Source organism: Ascaphus truei, chromosome 1 (assembly GCF_040206685.1).
Source record: "Ascaphus truei isolate aAscTru1 chromosome 1, aAscTru1.hap1, whole genome shotgun sequence".
Lineage (NCBI taxonomy): Eukaryota > Metazoa > Chordata > Amphibia > Anura > Ascaphidae > Ascaphus > Ascaphus truei.
Window position 1 is genome coordinate 453,410,237 of NC_134483.1, and position 25,786 is coordinate 453,436,022.

The window sequence follows — 25,786 nt, forward strand, 5'->3', positions numbered from 1 at the left end:
AAGCCACCTGGCAACCCTAGTTGCAGCCGTTCCAATGTTGCAGTGATTAGCACTGTGGTAGGTTGAATTTCTAGGTTGTGTCTATTTTGAAAAATCCCCCAAAAATATTTTACTTCAATATTTCTAAAAATTGGAAACCATTGTTTTTGTTTTTTAATAGATATATAAAATATATAATCACAGTAAAAAAAAAAAAACTAAAATCATCTTGGTTAAAAGAACTGGGAATATTTCCACCTCTAGAACATATTTTTCCCTCACTTGCGTATTTGGAACATTCTCGCCCTTTTCGCTTTCAGTAAATGACCTTCCACAAAATGAATAGAAAAATCAACTGGGTTTTTATTTTTATTTTTTTTCCTTTTAGCTGGAAAATTTCATTGAGAAATATCCAAATGCTGGTGCAGGAGAGAGCCCAAGGAAGCAGGCCCTTGAGCAAATAAAAAACAACATTGAGTGGGTGAAAGCAAACAAAGAAGGAATCAAATCTTGGCTAGAATCTGCTCTATAATAATAAAAAATAAACAAGTGTGGACAGGACATGAAATTGAATGAGAAAGAGATTCAACACACATCGACCACTCGCAATATTTGGAACCAAAAAAAAGGATACTTGACACTAAAAAATACGAGTTTGTTTTCTTCTAAAATCTGTTCATTTTTGATGTATAAAAATGTAAAGACATTCTTAACAAACATTTTTTTACAGTGACAACATTGTCTTTAGGAAGGCCAGTATTTTTATCACGTAGAACTGTTACACCTCAGCAGTGGCAGTGGAAATAAACTGGAGGTTGGTTATAATGCATATTATAATACAGGATATGAGTTGGCAAGCTGCCTGCAGCCCGTTAGTTCATGTTACCGACCAAGAAAACAATTAGTCGATTAACCCAATTTACAAAAACATTAAGCGAAAATAATTTGCTTAATACGTTTCTATTGTTTTTATTTTACCTAAGAGAAAAGATCCCTTAACCCTATACAAGCCAATGGAAAGTAAAGAAATATTGCGCAATTTCCTCTCAAACCTCTGAAAGAAACTTTCCCATGTTGGCCAGTCCCTCGTAACAAGCACATTATCACTTAGTGGCAGCATTGGGAGAATTTGTATCATAAAGCTCACAGATCTGCCATCAGGGCTGCTGACAGATTTTCCGGGGCCCAGGACTAGAGTTATGTCCGCCCCTCTCCCCCCCCACTCCCTCGGCGGTATTGCGAGCCCCCCCCCATTTCACCCCTCATGAGCCCCCTCTATTTCCCACCCTCTTCCCATGTATTAATCTCCCCTCTGTCTCACCCCCTCTCACCTCTCATGTATTTCTCTCCCCTGCGTCTCACTCATTCTTACTCCCTCTTTTCCTCACTCCCTCTCCCTCTCCCCTCTGACTCGCCCCCACCTTCCGTCAATTACCCCACTCTCACACAATCCCCCCCACAAAATACATACAAAAAACCCCACCCCCCTAAATACATATTTCCCACCCCTTACACATAATAAAAATATACCCCCAGCCCCCAATGCATAATAAAAAATACACCCCAGCCCCAAATGCATACTAAAAATACACCCCAGCCCCCAATGCATACTAAAAAGTGCACCCCCCAGGCACCAATGCATATTAAAAAGACCTCCACCCACCCCCTCAATGCTTTTTAAAAAGACCCCCACCCCCCAATACGTATAACAAAGACCCCCACCCCCAATATATATTTTTTTAAAAAGACTCCCAACCCCCAAAACATATATAAAAGACCCACCCCCTCTCAAATACATATAAAAAAAAACAGGCTACCTTGTGGATGGTCAGGCCAGGTTCAGTCGCTATGGCCAGCGCTGCAAGTTGGGCCTGACCCCTGGCCAGGCCCGGCTGCCGGTCCTCTCGCGTCAGCTGCAGGTCTCTATCCCTCTGTCCCACACCGAGCTTCTGACGTCAGTGCGCACCGGAGGCTGGGCCACGCTTAGGCTGCGCTTATAGTCGCCTGAAATCAAAAGCATTGCCGCTGTCGCAAGCGCTTATAGTAAGCGCGACGCGACGGCGGTGACCAAAAATTTGGAAGCCGATAAAATTTGATTTTTCAGAGGCTGTCGCCACATGTGACAGCCTCTGAACCAATCAATGGCCAGGTCACCTGTCGAGTTGCGTCGTGAGCACTATAAGTGCGGCCTTACTTCTGCCATGCTGACATCAGAGAGGCCCATCGTGCAGCAGCATCGGAAGCTTGGCGTGGGATAGAGGCCTGCAGATGAGGGAGAACCGCAAGAGGACCAGCAGCCGGGCCTGGCCAGAGGTCGAGCCCGACTTGCAGTGCCGGCCAGGCCCCCCCGAGCCACCGGGCCTGGGACATCTGTCCCTTCTGCCCCCCCCCCCTGTCTATGGCCATGACCGGGGTGTTCTAGAGAACTGCCACCATTTCTTTACAACATGAAGCTCTGCAGCATTAACAGGCTGACGTAGCAGAACATACATTGCTCAAAACACCATTGTTACTAATATAATTTTGACCATGTTTAATTGTTCAAACCAGCAAACATAGTAAAATGCAACAGATAATCCAACCGTCAGGTACGACATGTGGCAATGAGATCATTTTCTTACTTGCATTTTATATGGTACTCTAAAGTCACTTCACATTGTGAGACATAACAGTTGAAGAGTGCAGGTGTGAATTTGACCAGTCTGATGTACATAAGATCATTATCAGTTTCATAGACATATAATTATACAACTGTACATTATGTGTCTGTGAAACTAAAGGTTTTAAAAGTAGATCCGCATGGTTACCATTACATTTTTGCCCTCATCGGGGGCAAGTTTCTGTGCATTTTTGCTACTGCAGCCCCATATCAAGATATTCTAACATCTTAATTTATTCCAGATGATATGATCCTCTGTTATTTAACAAGTTTTGGTTTATGATGAAACAAATATTATTCCAGGCAGACAGACTTACACAGTAGACAAAGCAGCCCCACTGCTACATCCAATGTGACAAATTATTTAGTTAATCACTATATGTTTTTTCAGTTTTTCGTCTCATAACTATGGGTCAACAGTTCAATCCTTTGGCCAAAACATTTCAAGTCTGCGACCACATCATGCTTGACCCTATCAGCAGGTCCTACACCACCAATTTTGTAATGGGTATTTTGTATTTCTTTCACCCAAATAGAAAATGGGAACTAAACAATAATATAGCCAACAACATGGGAGGCGTGACGGGTATGCGGTGCCTACGCAGATAAAATGTAGGCGCACTATGTGTCAGCTATAGTGCAATTAATAAAACTGGTTAAAATGCAGAAGTGCCCTGTCATGTACGGCACACCTGTGAGCATGTGACTTGCATATGGGACAAGGGTCTGCAAAGATCCCTTAAATGGCTAATGTATACCCTCAATCCATCGTAATATACTATTTCTCATGGAGGGTACACTTGTGAGTACGTGGCATATATGTGACGTACAGATAAAGTGGCCGTTATTCGAACACTACACGCATTGTATACCTCGGGATACCCATGTGATGGCGCGCGATTTCTTCCAACCGTACCACCTTAAGACACGAGTGCAGACGAGTGCAGAAAATGGCATTTTAGTGTTCTGGTTTTTAAACACCTGAAATTGACACACTAGCACAGTACTGTACATTTCATTGCATTTAATTGCACACAATCCCTGAAATTCAAACAAAGTAACCGCGATAAACACGTGTGCCTGGGGCGATTGGCCGCGTTAATGCCGCGTTAATGCCGCGTGGAGTACAGCAGCGCACACGGAAACGGCTCCGTGATTTGTTCGAATAACGGCCACTGCTTCTGTAAGTCACATATATGCCACGTGCTGACTCACCTTCACCTTGTCACAGGTCCCTCGAAGGAATAATGTCTATCCTCACGGTGTCACAATATCTATCTTTAATCCGCTACCAGGGATTATGAAAACATTTTTTTACGTACTGAGCCGTTGGTCTCTGTTTATTAAGAAAACTATGCACTTAACACACAAAATCTGTTGTAGCAAAATGTGTCTGAAAATGTAAATTATTCTCTACAAAGTGTGCAACAGTTCAATCAGAGCCCAAAGTATTACTTATTAAAGTTTAGCTTTAATATACACAAAGTACAGTGCTTAGGTTACGGAAAAAGATTATTATTATTATTATTATTACAAGAAATATACAGCATAAAATGCAGACAGTTTCTTAAAATCAAAAGAAATTAAACAGATTTATCCTAACATTGATCAGATCTTTTCCCAAAGAGGTAATGTACAGTATTTGAAAATGAGAATTTACGTATCTTGCTGACAGCAGACACTCCTCTTGTTAAATTCTACCTCATTGTACCTGTAGGGTTTATATTCTACATTTCCTTCATTGAGAACAACATAAGATGTCCCCTTTCATCAATCAGCTCTGGCTGACATTTTTACCCCTAAAAAAAAATAAAAACTTTTCTTTGACGTTTAAACTTTGCATCAATATATAAAAGACCTCATAATTTTGTTTCTATAATACTTAGACACACGCTATCTTCACTGTTGCGTCTATGTACTTAATAAACATAACTTCTATTTTTACATATTGAAACAGATATCATAGATTATACATAGAAAATCTTGGTTTTTGTTATCATTTGATTTGTGTAATCGCAACGGTTACAAATATCTATTTGAATTGCTGTCAGGCCCAGGATTTCATATTTAATAACTTTACCCAAACCTTTGGGCTGTCCTCCTGCCCACACCTCCCTGATATTTCACAGATACTCTGAAGAATGCTTTTCTAGGTACATTTAAAAGGTTTACGTTTATTCTAGTGTCAAGACAGCCATATTTAAATCCCCCCAGTTACAAAAATAGTTAGCCTTATGTCTAGATACCATCAGACCTCTAAAACACAGGCCTGGTCACGGGTTGAACAGGCCATAAAAACAGTTCTTGTATCTTTAGGACACTTTGTAACCAACGTGTTAGTCTCTTGTGTGCCAGATTGATTAAACTACTTATTACTTTCTGCCATATTCATTAGATGCCCAAATAAATCTGGTGAAAAAAAACCTAGAAAAATAAAGAGCAAAAGAATCTTACAAATCTTAAAAACATCTTCAGCTGCAGACGTGTTCAGGAAATCTAGTCCTGTGCAATGCTGCTTTACAAAAGTATAATGATGTTTTACTCTCTACGGTGCTGCATATCTTTGTTTGGTTGACTTTATAATAATCGGTGCTGTAGAGCAATGTATCTGGTGCCCGCAGTGGAAGATAATTCATATTGATCTTTAAATATACATTAATAATGTTTCGGTATCTGTTGACATAAAATTCTGTGCATGAGATAATGAAGGTAAGACGTATTAATACAGATAGTGTTAACATTCCAGAATGATTGGCAGTCAAAATCCACTCGGAAATAAAAAATTAACATAATATACAAATGTGCTTAATGTTTTATTTACAAGCCAACATCCAAATTCAGATTCTCTGGAATAAGAAACACACACAAAGTGTGAGATTTACACAATGTATGGATCTGTACGACATTTAGTAAAGGTTAATATAAGTCATAGTGCAACTCCATAAAAAAAAGTGATATTGAAAGGCTGTTGTTGCTAAACCATTATATTGCTTTTAATATGATAATGAGGTAAGTTTTATTTTCAAGCCAAATATACCAAACAATAGTAGTCAAAGTATAGTATACTGCCAATAGTATACTGCCAAAGACATAAAATGTCTTCCAGCACATTTGCTCTCACTAAATTGATTGCACATGCAACAACCGTTTTATACGGTATTCCCACCTATTAAAGTAAAAATAATAACTGCTATATTGTTCTAAGATATTAAGCGAAATAAAACAAACTCATATTTAATCAAATAAAATCTGTATTAAAGCAGTAATCCGACACGCGCAGATGTAGCACACACGCACAGAGACACACACACACCCACAGACAAATGCACAGAGACACACACAGAGAGACACATACAGACACACACACACACACACACACACACAGAGACATACACACACCCACAGACAAATGCACAGAGACACACACAGAGAGACACATACAGACACACACACACACACACACACACACACACACACACACACACACACACACACACACACACACACACACACACACACACACACACACACACACACACACACACACACACACACACAGAGACATACACACACAGAGACACACACTGGGAATTCACAGTTAATATACATGTAAAAGTGCAAATAGATAAAACGGGGTGTGTGCCGTGCACACACGTTCTAAGTCAAACATCACCATCACAAATACAATTTCTGTGACAAAACACAAAGAAATTTCACTTAAAATGCACGTGCTCGGCAAACACACACTTTTTTTAACTTAATTGACAAAGGAGCTAAAAACCAGAAGAGGAGAGCGGCCACGAACCTCCCAAATCAAGAACATTTCAAAATACAAGACATTTGTGCACTCTACATAAAATATATCACTAGTTTTGTGTGTTTTCATTATCTGTCAACTTTTTTACTTCCATTAAAAGCCTGCAATTCAGGCTCATAATATTTTCTGATACACAAAAGAGGCTGCGCTGATGGTGATTTAACTGATATTCCAAGGGTTGGTTATTTCTGCTGCTCCCACTCACTCGGGGGTCCATAAACCACACACCATAAAAAAGAAAGGGGCGCAAGGACAACCAAAATCAATGTGATAGAAATAACTTTATATTTACTTAGTAATCAATGGTTAAAACAAGATTGTTTACAGCACATTCAATAGATAAGGCTGTCTTGAATAACGGCACATTCCCACATCCCCCCTTCCTAAGATGTGAACAATTACCTCAGTGCTTAGTATTATTCCCTCACAACCGGTCCTGGTCGGAGGCTGCGGATGATGACCACTCTAGTAACACCTGGGCTGGTAGAGGAGCTCGAGTTGCACGCCCGCTAGTGAGGGAAGGGAGGGGGAAGGTGGGGATTCCAGCCACGTCAGACAAAGTGTTGCCAAACACGAAACGCGTAGAGGTATCCTGAGTCTCTGCGGGACATGTGACGTCATCGCAGGACGCAGGTGGCTCATGCGCCTCTGAAAACAATGGTGTCGCATCACCCCAGGTTATCAACTTACCCGGGTGGTCGTGAGCTGGTTCTGATTCACCGACCATCTCTGGTTCCTCTGCAGGGACCGGGTCTGCAACCGTATCAGCCTGCTCTGTGGTCATCGGGGTACTCGTATCCCCTGGATCTTCTTCTGAGGCACACGGGACATCCAAGGTAGACATTTGCTTAGCAGCGGAGCCGACCACTCAGGTATTGGGGTCGGTCGCATCCTTCTCTGTGAATTCCGTAGGCCGCAGCGGCGCGGGCTTCAGGAAACGGGCACCGCAGCGGACACACTTGGCTCCCCAGGTCAATTTGCCACCTAGGAAATCACACTTGGGGCATAGGCATCAGAGGTAACTTTCCCCCTTCATTTTTACCACCAGGAGCCCTCCTGGTAGTCGATAGTGGGTAAAGTCCATATCACTTGACATGTTCAGGACTCGTAATAGACACGGGCACAAGAGAAATGGTAGCTTCACTCCTCTTACTCACGAGGCTCCGATCAACTGAGGGTGCGGCTCGCCACATCCGGTACCTCCCTTGTTCTCCAAAGTCTTTAGGCATTGGCTGTCATCATGCTCCCTCCCTCTGGTGGAGATTAGAGAAGGGGCACCCGATGACGTGGACGGGGCGTGACTCTGATTCCTCGCTGAGCCAATCATGAGGCGTGGGTGGGGTCCTGGCTTTCGCGCCAGACCCTTGCAGTACTTTGCAAAAAGGCATGCAGCTTTTCTGCAAACCTCCCACGCAGTTCCCATTCTTGGTGAGAACCGCCATTTTAGATGGTGTGACTCACATGGTGCATTCCCTACAAGAGAAACTCCATTTTGAGCACAGTCCGTTCTCTGACCCCACAGGAGTCGCGATTCTGGCAGGAATCCCTTCCTTTTGGATCTGTACAGCAAATGGTTGCGGTCTACCGAGAGTAAGTTATACCCCAGGCTAGCAAATCTCCATCTTGATAGACTTCACATGATCACAGTCCATTACAAGCACTCTGTGTTCCATGATCTGGCTATGGCTAGTAGTACTCTGGGCGTTCTTCCAACAGAGGGGTCTAAGCACCTTGTATGTCTGGCACCCCTCCTAAGACACACCCAAGCAGTACCTTATGCCGCCCGCTTGTCTGCCAGCATCACGGACCCTCTTCAGAGGCCCCTGGGACTAAGTTAACCAGAGCACCCCCTTTAGGCATCCCAACTACCCACCTCAGGGTGACTCAGAACATCAATAGCCCTTGTGTCTCCAGACCATTTACCCGATAGGGCAGTCTAAAGCATAGTTCTGTGATTGGGGAAAGGAGTTCCCCGGACACTACACCTAGCCTCCCGCCTTCAGTTTCAGCACTTGCTCTGGAAGCGTACCTTATTACTTCCAGACTTGCGTCGCTGAAAACCTATCTTGTTGAGCAGTATCTCAGCAGCACCTCCAAAAGTAACAGTCTTTCCCCACCCTCCGAAAGATTCTGCCATTACTGGTCGTGTGGTGCATGATACCTGCTGGTAACAGGAGGTCTGAGCTGTCCACCGATGTTAGTGGTGACACAGGATCAGGTTTCTGGGGTACATTACCCTCATGGTTCTCTAGCAGTCCAGCGCCTCCATCTGCTGTAGGCTCCAGGTAGGTGGAGAAGATCTCTTACATTAGAACTATCACCTCTCCCCCCATTAAGATCACACACTAGGCGGGATTATAACAACAGGAATGGTTTATTCTCTCACTCTGTGCAGCACAGTACACAACAGGGTTCTGCCCAATGCAGCAACTGTCAGCTACTCACTGAAGGATGGTCCCTAGACCTTCACTACAGGCTAAGGATACCCGCAGCAGTCCCAGCTCTCTGTAGCAGGGGCAGAGGTATGGTACACACTCTCTCTTCCCTGAGGGGAAGAGGGCCAGAAATGGCCCAATAGCCAGGCCCTTGGCTGTGTGACCTACCCTCTCAAGAAGGTAGAGGCACTGCTAAATTTAGGATGGCACTTCTCTTAAGTACAGCTAGGAGGAGGGCACCAAGTCTGTTCCATGATTGGACATGCTCAGGCCGGATGTCACCGCCTCCCACTGTCACTCAAGTGCAGCTCCAGTGAGTGAGGAAAACCCATATTGACTACTGGCAGCCTGATTCTAGCTGGACTTACTGCCAGGAGTAGGGCAGGTTAGAAACCAAAGGTGGCATGGCTACATATATAAACAGACATCATATGTGTTTTTGGACTGTAGCTGTTGTCTAGTACACGTTAACGTTTTGTAACGCTCGGTCTGCCCACAAGCCAGACGAGACCCTGGGACTGAGGTGGAAAGGAGAAATACCACACACCTAGCAGTAAACGGGAGCACGGCCGGAGTGTGGAAGTAGCGTAGGTGGTCCTGGTAACAAGAATAGAATGACTACCGTACTTGCCAGTTCCAGCGTAGAAAGGTAAAGTCCATAAGCCAATGGTCGTGGGATGGAGAGAGCAGCATAGTAGAGTGTCCGTATGCCTGGGTCATGGAGTGGAGAGAGCAGCGTAGTAGAGTGTCCGTAAGCCGTGTCCAAGGGATATAGAAGTCTGCAGGGTAGTAATGTCCAAAGCCAAATCAAAGGGTTCCAGAGAGCAGCGTAGTAGAAGTCCAAAGCCAAAGGTCGATATCCAGGGAGGTCAGCAGTATATCAGGGACAGGAATAGGAACTGAAAGACAAAAGGGCCCAGGCAACAGCAGACAGCACCAAGGTACAGAAGCTATGCAGATCAAAGAGGAAATGGTGAGGGAAGACTAAATAGGGGGCTGGGACCTATCAGAGGAAGGGGAGGAACGGAGGAGTGGCCCGAGGGCGGACCTGATAGGGGAGAAGTTTCTGGGAGGCTGGGGCCAATCGGAGCAAGGGGAGGGACGGAGGAGCGGCCCAAGGGAGGACCTGATAGGGGAGAGGTGCCTGGGTAGCTGGGACTTGTCAGAGCAAGGGGAGGAGCGGAGGAACAGCCCGGGGAAGGGCCTGATAGGAGAGAAGGGCCTGGGGGGTGGACCTGATGGAGCAAGGGCAGGGAAGCGCGTGATGCGCGCACCGCGTCAGAGGAGGCGGAGTCAGGTGCCAGCAAATTGAAGCCTGGGTCCGCTCGCACCCGTAGGGGTGACGCGTGCGACCCGGAAGTGTGGAAGCAGCCATGGAGGGGACCGCACGGAGTGAGGCACGCCGCCGGGGAGCCTGGGCGGCACGGAGCAAAGGTAAGGAGTGCTGGAAGCGGGTGTACCCGCAGCACGGATCCTTACACGTTTGCGGCTTAAAATATTTATGGACATCTTAAAAATCCTTTTTTTCTTAACGAATTACTTATTAGGCATGAATACGTTATATATATCAACCATATATGAATTGTCAACGAGTGAAAATGCACAAACTGCCTGTACTACAGACATTTGTTGTGCCACACATCCTATCACTGCAACAATGTTATATACCCACTGCTACATAACATGAAATAGCTGTCATAATGTTACATATTAGCTGTAAATCTGCAGCATTCCCTGCCATTTATCTAAGTGACTAACACAGAATTAGCGGCTCAAACACATCATAATGTATTCATAGGCAAAGTACACAAATAATTATTAATATATGTACTGTTTTCTGCACATATTACATATTTGTTAAACTCTGAAAAGACAAAATGGAGACCTTTTTCTAAGACCGAGGGGCGTTAACCTTGTGGAATGACATTTAAGGGATGCGCAGGAAGTTGTCTGATTTTCAGCGGCAATGCACAGCACATTTAACAATCTTGCCATGGATAACTGGCTCTTACCTTCTTTCAGAAGTCTGTTCCGGCATCTGTGGCTCTTCACGCCGCGATCTCTGTAATATTAACAGATTACAGAGAAGAGATAAAAGGGGCACGGAAATGTTTATAAACAAAACTTTTTTTCCGTATAGTACGCATATGCGTAATGAATGGACCACATATGCGTGTCATTCTGGAATAAGGGATTCCCAGATTGTATAAAGTACATTTGTTATAGTTACCTGCTTTAGATTGCATTCATATTCTGAGGAGTCATGCAAGGGCTGTTGAGGAGGTACAGTATATGCATAACTGAACGGAGGTCTCTTGTTTGAAGACATTTCTAATGGCATGTGGCATTCTAATGGAATGTAATCATAGAAAAAAAGGGCAAAAAAGCCAAAAAGGTCGCCGCACTACTTCAAAGAAAAGCGAAGAGGATGAAAAATAAACGAATTTATTAAGGACAAAAAACGGAGAAAATCACACTGACATGTTTCGCCTGAAAAAAGGCTTTATCAAACACTTTGATAAAGCCTTTATCAGCCGAAACATGCCAGTGTGATTTTCTCCGTTTTTTGTCCTTAATAAATTCGTTTATTTTTCACCCTCTTCGCTTTTCTTTGAAGTAGTGCAGCGACCTTTTTGGCTTTTTTGCCCTTTTTTTCTATGTTTACATTCTGTAATTACCACACTTTCAGATAGGTACGTTAAATGTTGCACACAGTGCTTCTTTTCACTGGTGTACAGTCAGGTGTTTTGAACTTACCCACTGGAGGTCTTCATAACATTCACTAACCTCTTATGTGTGTCCAAACAATTAAATTTTCACCGGCAAATAAAATACATGAAGATGTGTAGGCATACTATTATTAAACTTATTAGCATTCATTCTGGCTACATTTCTTTTGTGGTAACAAAAATTAAAACAAAAGGACCCCTGCATTCAAAGTAGATCTATGTCCACTATAATGTAGTCTCAATAGGCCAGTTGACGTTGTACTCTTGTGTTTGTGCTAAATTGGATACCACCACAACTTTGTATGTAAGCTTAATGTGTGAATTTAAAGTATATTTAAAAAAAATCTATTTAACTTTCCCACATTTCTACACAAATATATTAGTTTATGAATCGATGAGGTTAATGGCGTATGCACATAAAAAAAGAACCTGAATGTTAAATAATCATATGGATTTATTGATAAGCAGATAATACAATGCACACTTTGATAAAGCCTTTTTCAGGCGAAACATGTCAGTGTGATTTTCTCCGTTTTTTGTCCTTAATAAATTCGTTTATTTTTCACCCTCTTCGCTTTTCTTTGAAGTAGTGCGGCGACCTTTTTGGCTTTTTTTTGCCCTTTTTTTCTATGATTACATTCACAGCGCAACGCACACCAGGGATGGCACCCAGCAGGTGGAGACTCCTTACAAATAGAGTGGACTACACCAAAGGAGAAGAAATCTCTCATTTTCTATGTGAGTACTTGTTTATTTTGAATATCTGGATTAAGTCTTGGTAATAGGAGGTTGTCCCTGGACATTTGGTCATTTATCTGCAAAATTGCTTTTCTCTGATTGGAACTCTTTATGCCTCCACCAGACTCCCATACTCCTGAATGGACTTCACATTAAGACCTGCTTAGGGTGCCTCCTGCTGTATTATCATTATTGCTCATCCAAAGGAACCTTAGGATTTATATGCAATCCGTTTTGTTTCCTTTTCCAATGCACCCCATACTCATTGAGCCCCATTGCTTCCCTATTGGGAGACCTCACTTCATTACAGAATGTGCATGGTAGTATAAATTGTTTATGATCTCACCTTCAGCAGTTGTGCCTGATGTGCCTGTAGAAATACAACATGAAAAGATTGATAGTTATCTCAGCATATGATCAAAACATACAATATGTATTTTGTTTTAAACATTCCGATTCAAAATTTGATGTTTCATATAGGGACATTATCAATTGTAGTGCTATTGTGAACATATGATGTGACATAGTAAGGTCACTATCATTGAAATGTTGTTATTGAAAAATTATAATATTCTAATATATATATATATATATATATATGTTAAAAAAAAAACAATAAACTGCGCACCGAATGCAGCTTAATATATATATAATAATAATAATAAATAATTGTGAACAATTTACAACCCAAATAAAGTTGTGAATTAAAAGTGTACTTATAAAGGGTTAAGGGAACACAATGTTGTGTTCCTAACTGTGAAATAAATAAATTGAGATGAAAATAAGATACAAAAAACCTTTAACATCCGTGGCGAGTCTGCAGCCTGTCAGATTGGATGGCTCAACATTACACAGGGAACATGCAAAAAAGAGAAAACACAGCGCACGTCTCTCATAGTGTAGTAAAGTAATTATATTGTGACAATATTAAAATGTAAATGATCGCACGTACAAGATAAATTAATCATAAAAGCAGGACATGTTTAGGGTACATGTTACCACTCTGGAGATTGATGACTTGCTTCGTGAGGATCCCTCAGCATACACTCCTTCTGGTCCGGGCAGGAAATTTGCAGCCCCCAATTGCAGCAAGTGTATCCAATCACGTTAGTGTAGCAAAGTCTGTTACTTAGTACCCACAGGGTTACAATGAAGACAACAATGGAGCAAACCTCTCCTACACCGCTAGACCCACTTCAGCTTGGACCCGTCAGTCAGCCACAGACCTCCACCCTGTTGCGATCGTGGATCGGGGTAATGATGTCACCTCAGTGCGTCGCAAGTCCGCAGCAGCCAATTAAAAAATCAGCAAAACAAACAGGGTCCCGTAAGCAGCATGTGCGAGGTCAAAATTATGGTGATAATTGCAGGACAGTGTCCAGTATACAGTACTGTAAAACAATCCTACTCTCGTTTCGTAGCAAACTACTTCGTCAGGGATCCAGTATAATTTATAGATTAGTTGATACCATCATAGAAACTACAGAGAATATTTTGTGTACGTATAAATGATTGCCTTTTAAGCACTATATTTCAGCATTAATTAGACATTGATTTAATATCAAAGTACTCACCTTTTGATAACTGGGAAGAAGGAGGCCCTATGTCCCTGTCCCCTCCAATACCAAAGACCAATTGTTGGTCCATGATGCTGCACCTCTTCTCTTCATAAAAGTACAGATGCAGAGATGCAGCAGGACCGCCTCCTGTTCCACACGCGTGTCGACCAGACGTAGCCATTTTTTTTTAAAGTCGTAGTTTGATATCTCCCAAACGTTTTTTTTGCACGTCTCGGGTGTTTGTCTTTGTTGTCCACGTGCACACACAGAGGTGCAGATCTGGAACCACAGCTTGCTTTTTTTACTGCTTTTAGTTTTTGCTGTGTATATAGGTAAAAATGTATTAATACATGACTATAGGTTACTGTACATTTAACTACTGTGTTTCCTAATTTCTGCTAATATATGAACTATTGTAGCATAGTAAAGGGATATTGTAACAGATAGTATGAGCATTTGTGTCACCACCAAAATGTACATGTAGTTACAGACACCCATTAGTCTATGTAATGTGCGCATTCGCGACTAATAAAATGTGTACATACATCAGCAGCACACTTCAGTTATAGCATACATGTTTAATATACCAATGTTACAGTAATAAGTGTTGACAAAAAATATTATTTTACTGTTTTGATACATTTAATTATTCATGAGTACACTTAAATCATATAAGTTATGTTCGGCTCTGGATACTCCCTATACACTATAATTAAAATCAATATTGTTAATGCACGATCGCCTGGAAGTGCCGTCCATGGAGACCCAGCGTCTCCATGCAGCTCTTTCAGGCTGCTTTTTTTTCTATCAGCTATCATGCTGTTGAATTCACAGCCCGATAGCAGGGGGAGAAAAAAACAGGTCGCGCGATAGTGCAGTTTTGTGATCGGACTTTAAAAAATGCCCTTCACTTCTTAGTGAATCCCACGTTTGGCTTCACTTTGTAATGGGCGGGTCAAATTTCATACTCGCGCGCAAAAGCTCAATGCTTAGTGAATCGCCCCCTTAGTGCACTACAGGCAGCCCTCACTTAAGCTCCAATATGAGCTATGTTCTGTCTAAATGTTACACATTTATTACCGTAGCTGCTATCTGCAATAGTAATGAAGCTCCTTTAATGTCATTTTTATTAATAGCGTGCAGGAGCAGGGGGTTTCCTGAGCTGAAGCGCTTTGATTTCAGCCTCAGTGACCCACTACTTCCCTAGTTACAGCCCTGGTATGGGGCATCGGTGCCGGTATCGCCAACATTTTTAAATCGTCCACGACATGTGACAAATGAAGGAGATACCGGCACCCCATATCTGGGCTTGTAACTCAGGAAGCAGGGGTCCCTGAGGCTGAAATGAATGTGGTTCAGCTCAGGAGACCCCTGCTCCCGCATACTAATAATAAAAATTACACTAAAGCAGCTTCATTACCTTAGTGGATATCCGTTAAGGCAATGAAGGCATTGAGGCACCATAGCAGCTTTATTGTGGGCAGAGGGGGTGAGTGAAGTGGGTACTTTGCCCTTCACTCACCCCCTCTGCCCGCAAAAAACATTACAATTTATACTAAACACCGATACACAACCCACCCCCTGTGCCCCCATATAAAATCAGAATTTATTTTTATACACAGGATTGATACCAGAGGCCCATGGGGGGTCTCTGGGTGGTCCCCACAGGTGTCTGTGGACCTATAGGCGGTTCCCGCGGATGTCCGGGGCCCCAACGGGTGGTTCCCACGGGTATCTGGGGGACCTCGAGTGGTCCCTTTGGGTGCTCCCACGGGTGTCCGGGAGTCCTCAGATGGTCCTGTGGGTGTCTGGGGGCCCTCAGGCGGTCCCTGTGGGAGTCTGGGTGTCCTCGGGTGGTCCCCATGGGTCCCCGCTGGCCTGCGGTACCAATACTGTATCAAAAAATCAAATTTGGCCCCAGACACATGTGGGGACCACCCGAGGACCGCCAGACACCCGCGGGGACCACCCAGGGACCCTGTTTGGGCCCCTGGACACCCACAGGGACCATCCAGAGGCCTCGGACACCCATGTGGACCACTTGGAGACCCCCGCCAGCCTCTGGTATCAGTCCTGTGTATCAAAAAATAAATGAGTGGGTTATGAATTGGTGGTTAGTACATATTGTAATGTTTATTGGGGGCAGAGGGGGTGAATGAAAGGCCAAGTACCCCCTTCACTCACCCCCTATGCCTCCAATAAAGCTGCTGTTCCTTAACCCCTTAATTGCGTTAGCAGTTAGCCGCTAAGGTAATGAAGTTGCCTGTAAGTGCATTTTTATTGCATCGGATTGATGCCGGGGGTCTCCGGTGCTGATATTAATGGGTATCAGCTCCAGGGAGACTGCCGGCATAAATCTGATGCATGACAATGCATTTTCTTTTCTAAGTCCCGTCTCGCCGCTTACCAGCAGCTTCTCACCACCTTCTTGCCAACTTTTCCTGGCAGGATGATTTTGAGAGGAAACCTCAGTTCTAGAGCCGTGATTAGCCTCGATAAGCTAATCGGGGCTACTAGAATAGCATGAGTTTGAAAAGCTGGCAATAAGTGGCTGATCACTGGGCGTTTGGCAATTTTTTTTTTCTCGCAAAAAAATTGCCGAAAAGGTCTTTTATCTCCGACTTATCGGGCTTACTGAATCGCTGAAGGCTTTTTTGGTGATAAGGTGGCGATAAGTGGCTTATCGCTGTTTAGTGCATAGGCCCCTAAGTATTTGTTTGTTGAATCTCTCTACAGTATCTAGTTTGAGTTTGCTTGTTAATAACATTTAATCTTTTCAATTAATCACTTACCTGTACACTGCTAGTCATACGTTATAGGGGACTTACTTATTGTGTTAGCCATGCTCATTCAAGTAACACTGCCATCCTACCGCTTCCAAAGGCTGCGGTAAAATTTTGCTCCTTTATATTACTGATGATTTCTCTTTACTGAACCAAATATTAATATAGTTAGGTATTGAGTGCATACAACTGGGGCTTTCCTACCTACTTTCCACCCTGGAGATAATCTTTAGGCTTGGACCCTTTGTTTCGTAGTCCCTTATTTAGAGACAAGATTTAGCTGATGAGTTGGAACAGGACATTCAGAAATAATATTTGGCCAGCGCAAGGAATGTGTGAACAAACTTTAATGCGTATATGATAGGTGTGGCCAAACTCAGTCCTCAAGGACCACCAACAGGCCAGGTTTTAAGGATATCCCAGCTTCAGCACAGGTGGCTCTATAAGTGTTTCAGTCATTTTGATTGAGCCCCCTGTACTGAAGCTGGAATATCATTAACATTTGGCCTGTTGGTGGCTCTTGAGGACTGAGTTTGGCCACACCTGGAATATAATGAAGAGCAGACATACTGAAAAACAATGTAACCCATGTACGTCAAGAGAAAAACACATTAATAATTAGCTAAGAAGAAGACTCGCACAAGGCTTGTAAGTCATCTGTCACTGACTTCAGCTGAACTACTTATTCTGGCCAGTTAGCTGAAAAGTGGAGAAACAGGTGGCCCATCTGCTTTAAAACTCAATGCTTAATGGTATGCTTTCTTACTAGCAGTCCTGTTACTGGGCAGCGTCTAACACAAATCTTTTAATTCATCATTATGGTTTTGGCGCTTGGGTGTATGATCAGTGAGAAAGTCATATGGGACCGTAATATCAGAATTGAACAAGAATTAAGGTTGTTGTTTTTTTTTTCGATTCAACAACAAATATTTTCCTCCACAAGTAAATAAAGAAAGTACAGTAATTGATTCCTATTTTTGATTAAGTGATTTATTAATGTTACACTGTGTTGAATTCTGACATTTTACTCCATTTGACTTATATTTTAGATTTTATTTCCAATATCTACTTCCAATTGCATTCCATTTCAGTAAGTCAAACTTTTATGAATATTAATTTTCCACACAAAATTTCTGTGCATACCAATGAGCTAATAGGAAAATGTATGAACTGCTGACAATTCAAAAGCAATCTATTTGTTTTTCTTAAAACTTCTGAGAACTGTGAAGTAATATTCCTGTATTTCAGATAGCACTTCAGGTAGCACTTCAGGTAGCACTGCTTATAAATGCATCCACAACAGAGAGATACCATGTGGCAGCTCATTTAAATGTACACAACAGTTCTTAAACAATCAAATATATATAATAATTTCCAGATCAAACACTATTCCAGCCAAATTACCCAATTTGAATTGTGTTGTGTGGCTGTACTATCCAATATATATAACTCCCCCCTCACCTTGTATTTATCTACCTAGTTACCTGTTGGTTTGCAGGATTTTGATTGGCTGTTTGCTGAGATTTGACAAGTACAGGATAGGTGAGCTGGATGTTACTAATGTAACAGGTATTCCCCCTACCCCAATCGTAGATAGAGTGCACGTGAGGGGGAACCTATATGTTACCAGGAGTGGTGCAATATACCTGTTAGGCTCACAGGAGGTCTGAGCCTCCGCCAGTGAGAGCCTGGGGTGAATCCTCTGGAACGATCTTAGTTACAGCGCCTCCACCTGTGTAGGATTCTAGGAGTGTAGAATGTTCCGTACACAGGACCCACATACACAGTAAGTACATACACCAAAGTATATATATAAGAACAGTTTACTGTATAGGAAACAATACATAACACAACATACATCAACAATATGACATTGACAGTGTCCCTCTATGACACTCATAGGCACAACTACCGTCTTCTCAGTGCCTTAACCCCCACACCTTATTCCTCCCCCAATACCGTGTACCCAGAGTCCCACGAGTCCACTAAGAGACCCAGAACCTATAGGCGGGATCAGCGCCTGATGTGCCGGTTTGGTTGGTGCACTTAATACGATACCTGCCCGGGCATACGTCAGCGCCCAGGTGTAAAGATCTTCACAAAGGGTCGGACGCAGGAACAGGAATCCGCCTCCGCGGTGGGTGGCTCCCGCATGGAGTAATCACCTTTATAATGTCTCTCACTGTAGAGCCTGTCTGAGCCTATACACAGGCCGCAATCAGCGCGTGCAACTGGCACCGGTGATATCACATAGAACTGGGTACTATAGAAAGCAAACCCCCCCCCTTGCACTGAAAGGGGCCATTCCTGAAACTGTCAAACTAACTGCTGTGCTGCACTGCAAAGCAACACTGTCTCTTCTTGTCAGAGCACACAGCACTGCAGCCGTGTCACTGACAAGACTCAGACTCAGATTCAGATAAGGGCAGGGTCCCTACCTAAGGGGCCTTTCCTATGAACTTACCCACTAACCTAGTGGGGAGTGGGGCCTACCTGGGCCTGGGGGTGTTTGTGGCTAGTACAGCAGAGCACTGCTCTCTGTACACTACCTTCCCCAATCGCTTCCTGGATCCAACTGACTAGCGTGGTCTCTGTGCAACATTGTATCCTTCTACAACAGGAGAAGCTGCAAACTCTATTTGCTGTCTGGCTGCACGTGATGTGGGTGAAAGGGCAGTCCCCAGAGGCTGCTGGGAATTGTAGTCCACTCAGGATCTCTTCAGCATTGGGACCGCGTGCGCTATCTTTACTGCGCCTGTGCGAAGCTGTAATGGCCGCAGCTATGCTTAACTGCGCCTGCGCAACTTCCAAAAGCTCCTGTACACTTGTAATGGCCATGGCTACCCTTGCCAACCTCTGCGCATTGCGTGGCACAGGCGCGAACTCCTGCGCCAACCTCAACATGGCCGCCGGGACTGCTCTGCTTACGCGCAAGCCTCCGCACATGCTCGAACACATTAAACATGCCGCAACTGCCACCGGGGGCCCCCGGGAATGCGCTCTCCCCCGCCGCAGCACACACGCAAGGGGGAAAGAAACCTGCAGACAGGGGTACTGATGGGACCCTGGATACAATCTCCCCCTGGTGGAAATACCAACGTCCCCGCTTTGAGGACAGCGTCACACAGCACAATAAAGTGAAAATAATAAAGTGAATAATGAAAATGCAGTGCATAGTATATACATAGTATATACAACTTATCACAGGTGCTTTAACGTCATTGGTACATGGCATATCACACACAGTAATACCCGAGACCAGCTGAGTGTTAGCTGTTTGCTGAGACCAATTGTGGGGTGCCCTAACTGATAATGTGGGGGTACCTCACTTTGACTTTTGTGAGCCTCTGCCTGGGTAGTCTCCGTTACCGACACTGGAGTCTCTGTAGACCCTTTGAGATTATGGTCATGTGCAACAGTCACTGGTTACAAGCTACTTCCTCCCCCTGGTGGAAGGAATAGCACAGTGTCCCTTGGCCAGACCTTTACCCGGCCATCCATGGCATGGATGCGGTAGGCGAGGAGGTCTTGACCTTTCCGCGGTCCACCACATGGCGGACAGAGCGCTCCATGTTGCGCTTAGAGGAGGCAAATTTCAAAGGGGCATTCACAACACAGTCCTTGTCCTCAAGTACTTGGGAGGCTTATACTGGGAAGCGAGCGATTAGCAATGTCTCTGTACTCAAAGTCTTTGTTACATCCTGCAGGGGGTAAAGGGTTAATACCTTACCACTGGATTGATTCACGGTGGCCAGCAGGTCATCAGGAATGCTGACTGTTACCACTTCGGCTGTCTTGGGACCTGTTTCCGGCACTTCTGGGGCAGTCCACTCACTTTCTGGAAACTTGGGAGCGTTGGATCCCAGTCTTGGGACCAATTTGGTTGGAGCGCACAGGCTCACATTTAGTTCAATCACAGTAATACTTATGGCAGCACTGGACATCATGATGGGGCTGACTTTCCTCTTCACCTGGACGATAGGCGGTGGGTACTGGTCCACTTGCACCTCTGGACAGCAATCTTCTAAGGGGGACACCTCCGCCAGGACGCGATGCCTAGTGGAGCCAATCGCCCTGGTGGCCAGACTTAAGGAGCTACCATGCTCCGCGGTCACCTGGAAGCTCACACCCGACACCCCTGGGGCAGTCAACTCACCCTTGTCGTTGTTAGGTACTGATCCCAAGCCTAGGCTCGATGGTACCATCGTAGTAGGCTGGACTGGCCATTGTAGGGCACACGGCGGGCCCACATCAGGGTCCGCTGCAATTGAGGTAGTTGGTTCTTTGTCTGCAGCTTCACTTAAGTGGTCCGCCGGTTGGCGCATCACTACCAGTCGTTGACTACTGTCTTCAGTAGTACAGGATGGGGGTAGGGACACCTCCGCAGGGGAACAGCGTCGGGGCACCTCGCATTCACTGGCGGCAATCGGCATGAAGCGGTCCTGCTCCGGTGGTACCAGTGGTAGCGATCCCCCTTCTCCCTGGGCAGTCACCTTACCCTTTGTTGATTCCGTCATCTGTGGTTCCATCATCTGTGGTTCCATCATCTGGGGTTCTGGTTTTGGAACCAAGTCTGGAACCGGATCTGGAGCCGTCTCTGTCATCGGGGCTTTGTACTCCTCAAGCGTAGGCAGAAAAGGGCTAGACACAAGATGTTTTGCTCCAGTCACAAAGAAAATAGCTCCCCAAACAAGTTATTTTCCCAGGAATACACAATCAGGGCCCAAACACCTCAAGCTGGTGATCCCGTCTGTGGATACTTCCAGGAACCCTTTAGGCAACGAGTAATAGGCAAAGTCCATATCGCCTTCCTCACTTTATGCAGACACGGGCACAAAAGAAATGGTTGACTTACTTTTCTCGCTCGCCATGCCCCTGGTGGCTGAGGTTGTGGTTTGCTGCATCCTGTATCTTTCTTAGGGGGAACAAAAGTTGCTACTGACAGTTCACTGTGCTCACTCCCCCTGGTTGAATTTAGAGGAGGAGCGGCACACTCTTTCAAGGGGTATTTCTGGCTCTGCGCTGAGTCACTCACATCGCAGGGGAGGGGCTCTGATTTTCGAACCAAACCCGGACAGATTGTTGCAACACTTTTCTGTGCAGGCAGTCAGCAGCACGTGCGCTCTCCTGATTTAGCGGGAGACGCCATTTTAGGTGTGACTCAATTTTGGCATTCCCTGATGAGAAAACCTCCATTTTGTACACAGTCCCTATAACTACGCTAGGGCTCTCTGCATATACAAGGGGATAGCCTTCTGGTGGGGCACCTGAGGCTGATAAAGTCCAAGGGCCATTTTCCCTGCATAATTCCTGACCCGCCGCTATCCATAGGCTACTCCACTGGGCAGTGATGTCAAATCTTTGCTCCATCTGCTTCCACCCTTGGTCTAGGCCCAGGAGTTTCTTTAGGGCCTCCCAAATTTCAATCCCGTCCACATGAGTGGGAACGTTCCCTACTACCACCACGTGACTAGGTAGTACTTTACGCCAGCAGGCCCAAGTATGGACCTCATCGATTGCGGCTATGAACATGGTGGACAATTTGACACAAAAATAAAATAGGGCACCCCAGGTCTGATCTCAGCAGCGCCTCCAAATGTAACGGGTATTCCCCTACCCCAATCGCAGATAGAGTGCATGTGAGGGGGAACCTATATGTTACCAGGTGTGGTGCAATATACCTGTTAGGCTCACAGGAGGTCTGAGCCTCCGCTAGTGAGAGCCTGGGGTGAATCCTCTGGAACGATCTTAGTTACAGCACCTCCACCTGTGTAGGATTCTACAAGTGTAGAATGTTCCGTACACAGGACCCACATACACAGTAAGCACATACACCGAAGTATATATATATATATATATATAAGAACAGTTTACTGTATAGGAAACAATACATAACTCAACAATATGACATTGGCAGTGTCCCTCTATGACACTCATAGGCACAACTAACCGTCTTCTCAGTGCCTTAACCCCCACACCTTATTCCTCCCCCAACACTGTGTACCCAGAGTCCCACGAGTCCACTAAGAGACCCAGAACCTAAAGGCGGGATCAGCGCCTGATGTACCGGTTTGGTTGGTGCACTTAATACGATACCTGCCCGGGCATACATCCGCGCCCGGGTGTAAAAATCTTCACAAAGGGTCAGACGTAGGAACAGGAATCCGCCTCCACGGTGGGTGGCTCCCGCATGGAGTGATCCACTTTTATAATGTCTCTCACTGTAGAGCCTGTCTGAGCCCATACGCAGGCCGCAATCACCACGTGCAACTGGCACCGCTGATATCACATAGAACTGGGTACTATAGAAAGCAAACCCCCCCTTGCACTGAAAGGGGCCATTCCTGAAACTGTCAAACTAACTGCTGTGCTGCACTGCAAAGCAACACTGTCTCTTCTTGTCAGAGCACACAGCACTGCAGCCGTGTCACTGACAAGACTCAGACTCAGATTCAGATAAGGGCAGGGTCCCTTCCCTATGAACTTACCCACTAACCTAGTGGGGAGTGGGGCCTACCTTGGCCTGGGGGTGTTTGTGGCTAGTACAGCAGAGCACTGCTCTCTGTACACTACCTTCCCCAATCGCTTCCTGGATCCAACTGACTAGCGTGGTCTCTGTGCAACATTGTATCCTTCTACAACAGGAGAAGCTGCAAACTCTATTTGCTGTCTGGCTGCATGTGATGTGGGTGAAAGGGCAGTCCCCACAGGCTGCTGGGAATTGTAGTCCACTCAGGACCTCTTCAGCATTGGGACCGCGTGCGCTATCTTTACTTTGCCCTTTGCGAAGCTGTAATGGCCGCAGCTACGCTTAACTGCGCCTGCGCAACTTCCAAAAGCTCCTGCACACTTGTAATGGCCAAGGCTACCCTTGCCAACCTCTGCGCATTGCGCGGCACAGGCACGATCTCCCGCGCCAACCTCAACATGGCCGCCGGTACTGCTCTGCTTACGCGCAAGCCTCTGCACATGCGCGAACACATTAAACATGGCGGCGTCCTGCCGCAACTGCCACCGGGGGCCCCCGGGAACGCGGTCGCCCCCGCCACAGCACACACGCAAGGGGGAAAGAAACTTGCAGACAAGGGGACCGAAGGGACCCTGGCTACACTAAGATAGTGAGGTAGATGGTAGAATTGGCCCTATTGGTCTATTTTTTAACTGGCTTTGTGTTTTGTATAAAAGGTGATGTTAATGTATTTCCCCACACTTTTTGAGGTGCAGTAAACATCCAGCAGTCTTTCTTAACGTCAAAATACGTTGCCTCACCTGCAACCATGAGCCATACAGAGAGTGGTTTTATTAAGAAATACTGTATAACATTTAGAGCAAAATGATAAAGACATGATCATGGATGTATATTTGCTATCAATATTTCTACCATTTTCACTCAATTTAATAACTGTAATCAGTTCCATTACAATAGCAATGGAAACTTTTAGGTCTGGGCTATCCTAGCTGCCTGAGAAACTTGCATCAAGTGTATTACACTTGAAAACATAACTGTGACTGAAATGCTAAAAACAGAAGAGTAACTAATTGATGAGGCTGCCTGGCGCCAGAGAAAGAGGATTTGGTGCATAACTTCTGTATCGTTTGCTATAAAACTATTTGGATTTGCACTGCCACCTCGTGGTCATGTATTAACAAGTCAGGAGATGCATACGAGTTGTTCTGAAACTACACCAATCAAGTATTTCTGTCATGCTTATAATGCTATTGATTACTGATTCATTTTTGTTATTAATCACGGAATTCATTTAAAAACGTCACTTTTATTGTCAATTGTTACATTGCCATGTAGTAGTAAATGTTAAAAGAAGCTGTATTTATCCTTAAAATTTATTTTGTTCTGGTGTATCATTACATTTATTGAAACTATTGTGCCATGGTATTAATTAAGCATATATTATGCCTTCATTCAGGAGCTTAGCCATGCAGGTCTAATTTTCAAATCCTGTCAAATAATAAAATATCCTTTAGCAAACCTTTTTCAGTGATTATGTTTGTGATTTTAAAAGTTGATTAGCACTCCTCAGAGCTACAATGCATGGAATATAGGGTATAATAGAATATGATATCGTACAGTGGGTCCGAACTCCAGTCCTCAAGAATCCCCAACAGTAATGTGACATCATTTTAAAGTGATAGGTGAAAATTATTTATTAACCATCTCTCACTCACACAACACTCTCTATCACTCACACAACCCTCTCTATCACTAACGCACCCCCTCTCATTCACACACCCCTCTCTCTCACACACCCCTCTCTCTCAATCAACCATCCCTCTCACTCACCCCTCTCGAACTCACTTCATCCTTCTCTCTTCCCCGTCTTATCACCTACTCCCAACTCTACCCCCTCACATTCCCTCTCACTCCTCCACCTCACTTACAAGCGCTCTCTCACTCACTCACTCACTCAATTCCCCCCCTCCCCACACACACACACAGCTCCTCCCCCCACCCCCAGACACACACCTTACCTTGGGGGGGGGAGGGGTGGTAAGGCTTCAGATCCCACACTGGTCCCGCGGGTCAATGCGGACATTGGGCCTGCCTTCCAGGGGCAGGCCCAATGCTGACAGCTAAGGTTGCCAGGTTGCTTCTCCAAAAATACTGGACACAATGGTGAAAGGTGAAACGCACTCAAGAGACACACACACCTATCTCTGATCCATGCTGTTTCCACCTCTCCTTGGCCCCAGCTCCATGCTCCTAATACCTCCTCCTGATTGGCTGCATTACCCAGCAGCAGCCAATAAAGATGGAGGAAGCTGCCCAGCACCCTAGCAACAGGCCTGCTCTCTCCCTGCTTGGGGAAAGCCTGCAGCCCCCCAAGACGGTCAGGTCACTATGTCCAGAGAGCTAACACCGGATATATACATGTCTAGTGTTACCTCAATTTTTTACTGGACAGTGTCCAAATAAGGACCGTCTGGTTCAATACTGGACACCTGGTAACCCTAGAGGAGGAGATAATAGTAGTTAAAGCCAGGCTGCAGCAGCGGGGAATTAAAACATCTCATATGTTCCGGTTTTTAAATTGTCGTTCCAAGAGGTTTGGAGCACCAATTTCAAAACCA

General features: G+C 44.8%; 1 protein-coding gene across 1 annotated transcript in view; it reads left to right on the forward strand.

Annotated features, from left to right (window-relative positions):
- Positions 1–5,438, forward strand: part of ENPEP (glutamyl aminopeptidase) — a 57,134-nt gene extending 51,696 nt beyond the window's left edge. Inside the window, exon 20 of the mRNA XM_075565064.1 lies at positions 368–5,438. Within this exon, the coding sequence (XP_075421179.1) occupies positions 368–511 (144 nt within the window). The 3' untranslated portion in view covers positions 512–5,438. The remainder of the gene's footprint in view (positions 1–367) is intronic.
- Positions 5,439–25,786: the final 20,348 nt, after the last annotated feature.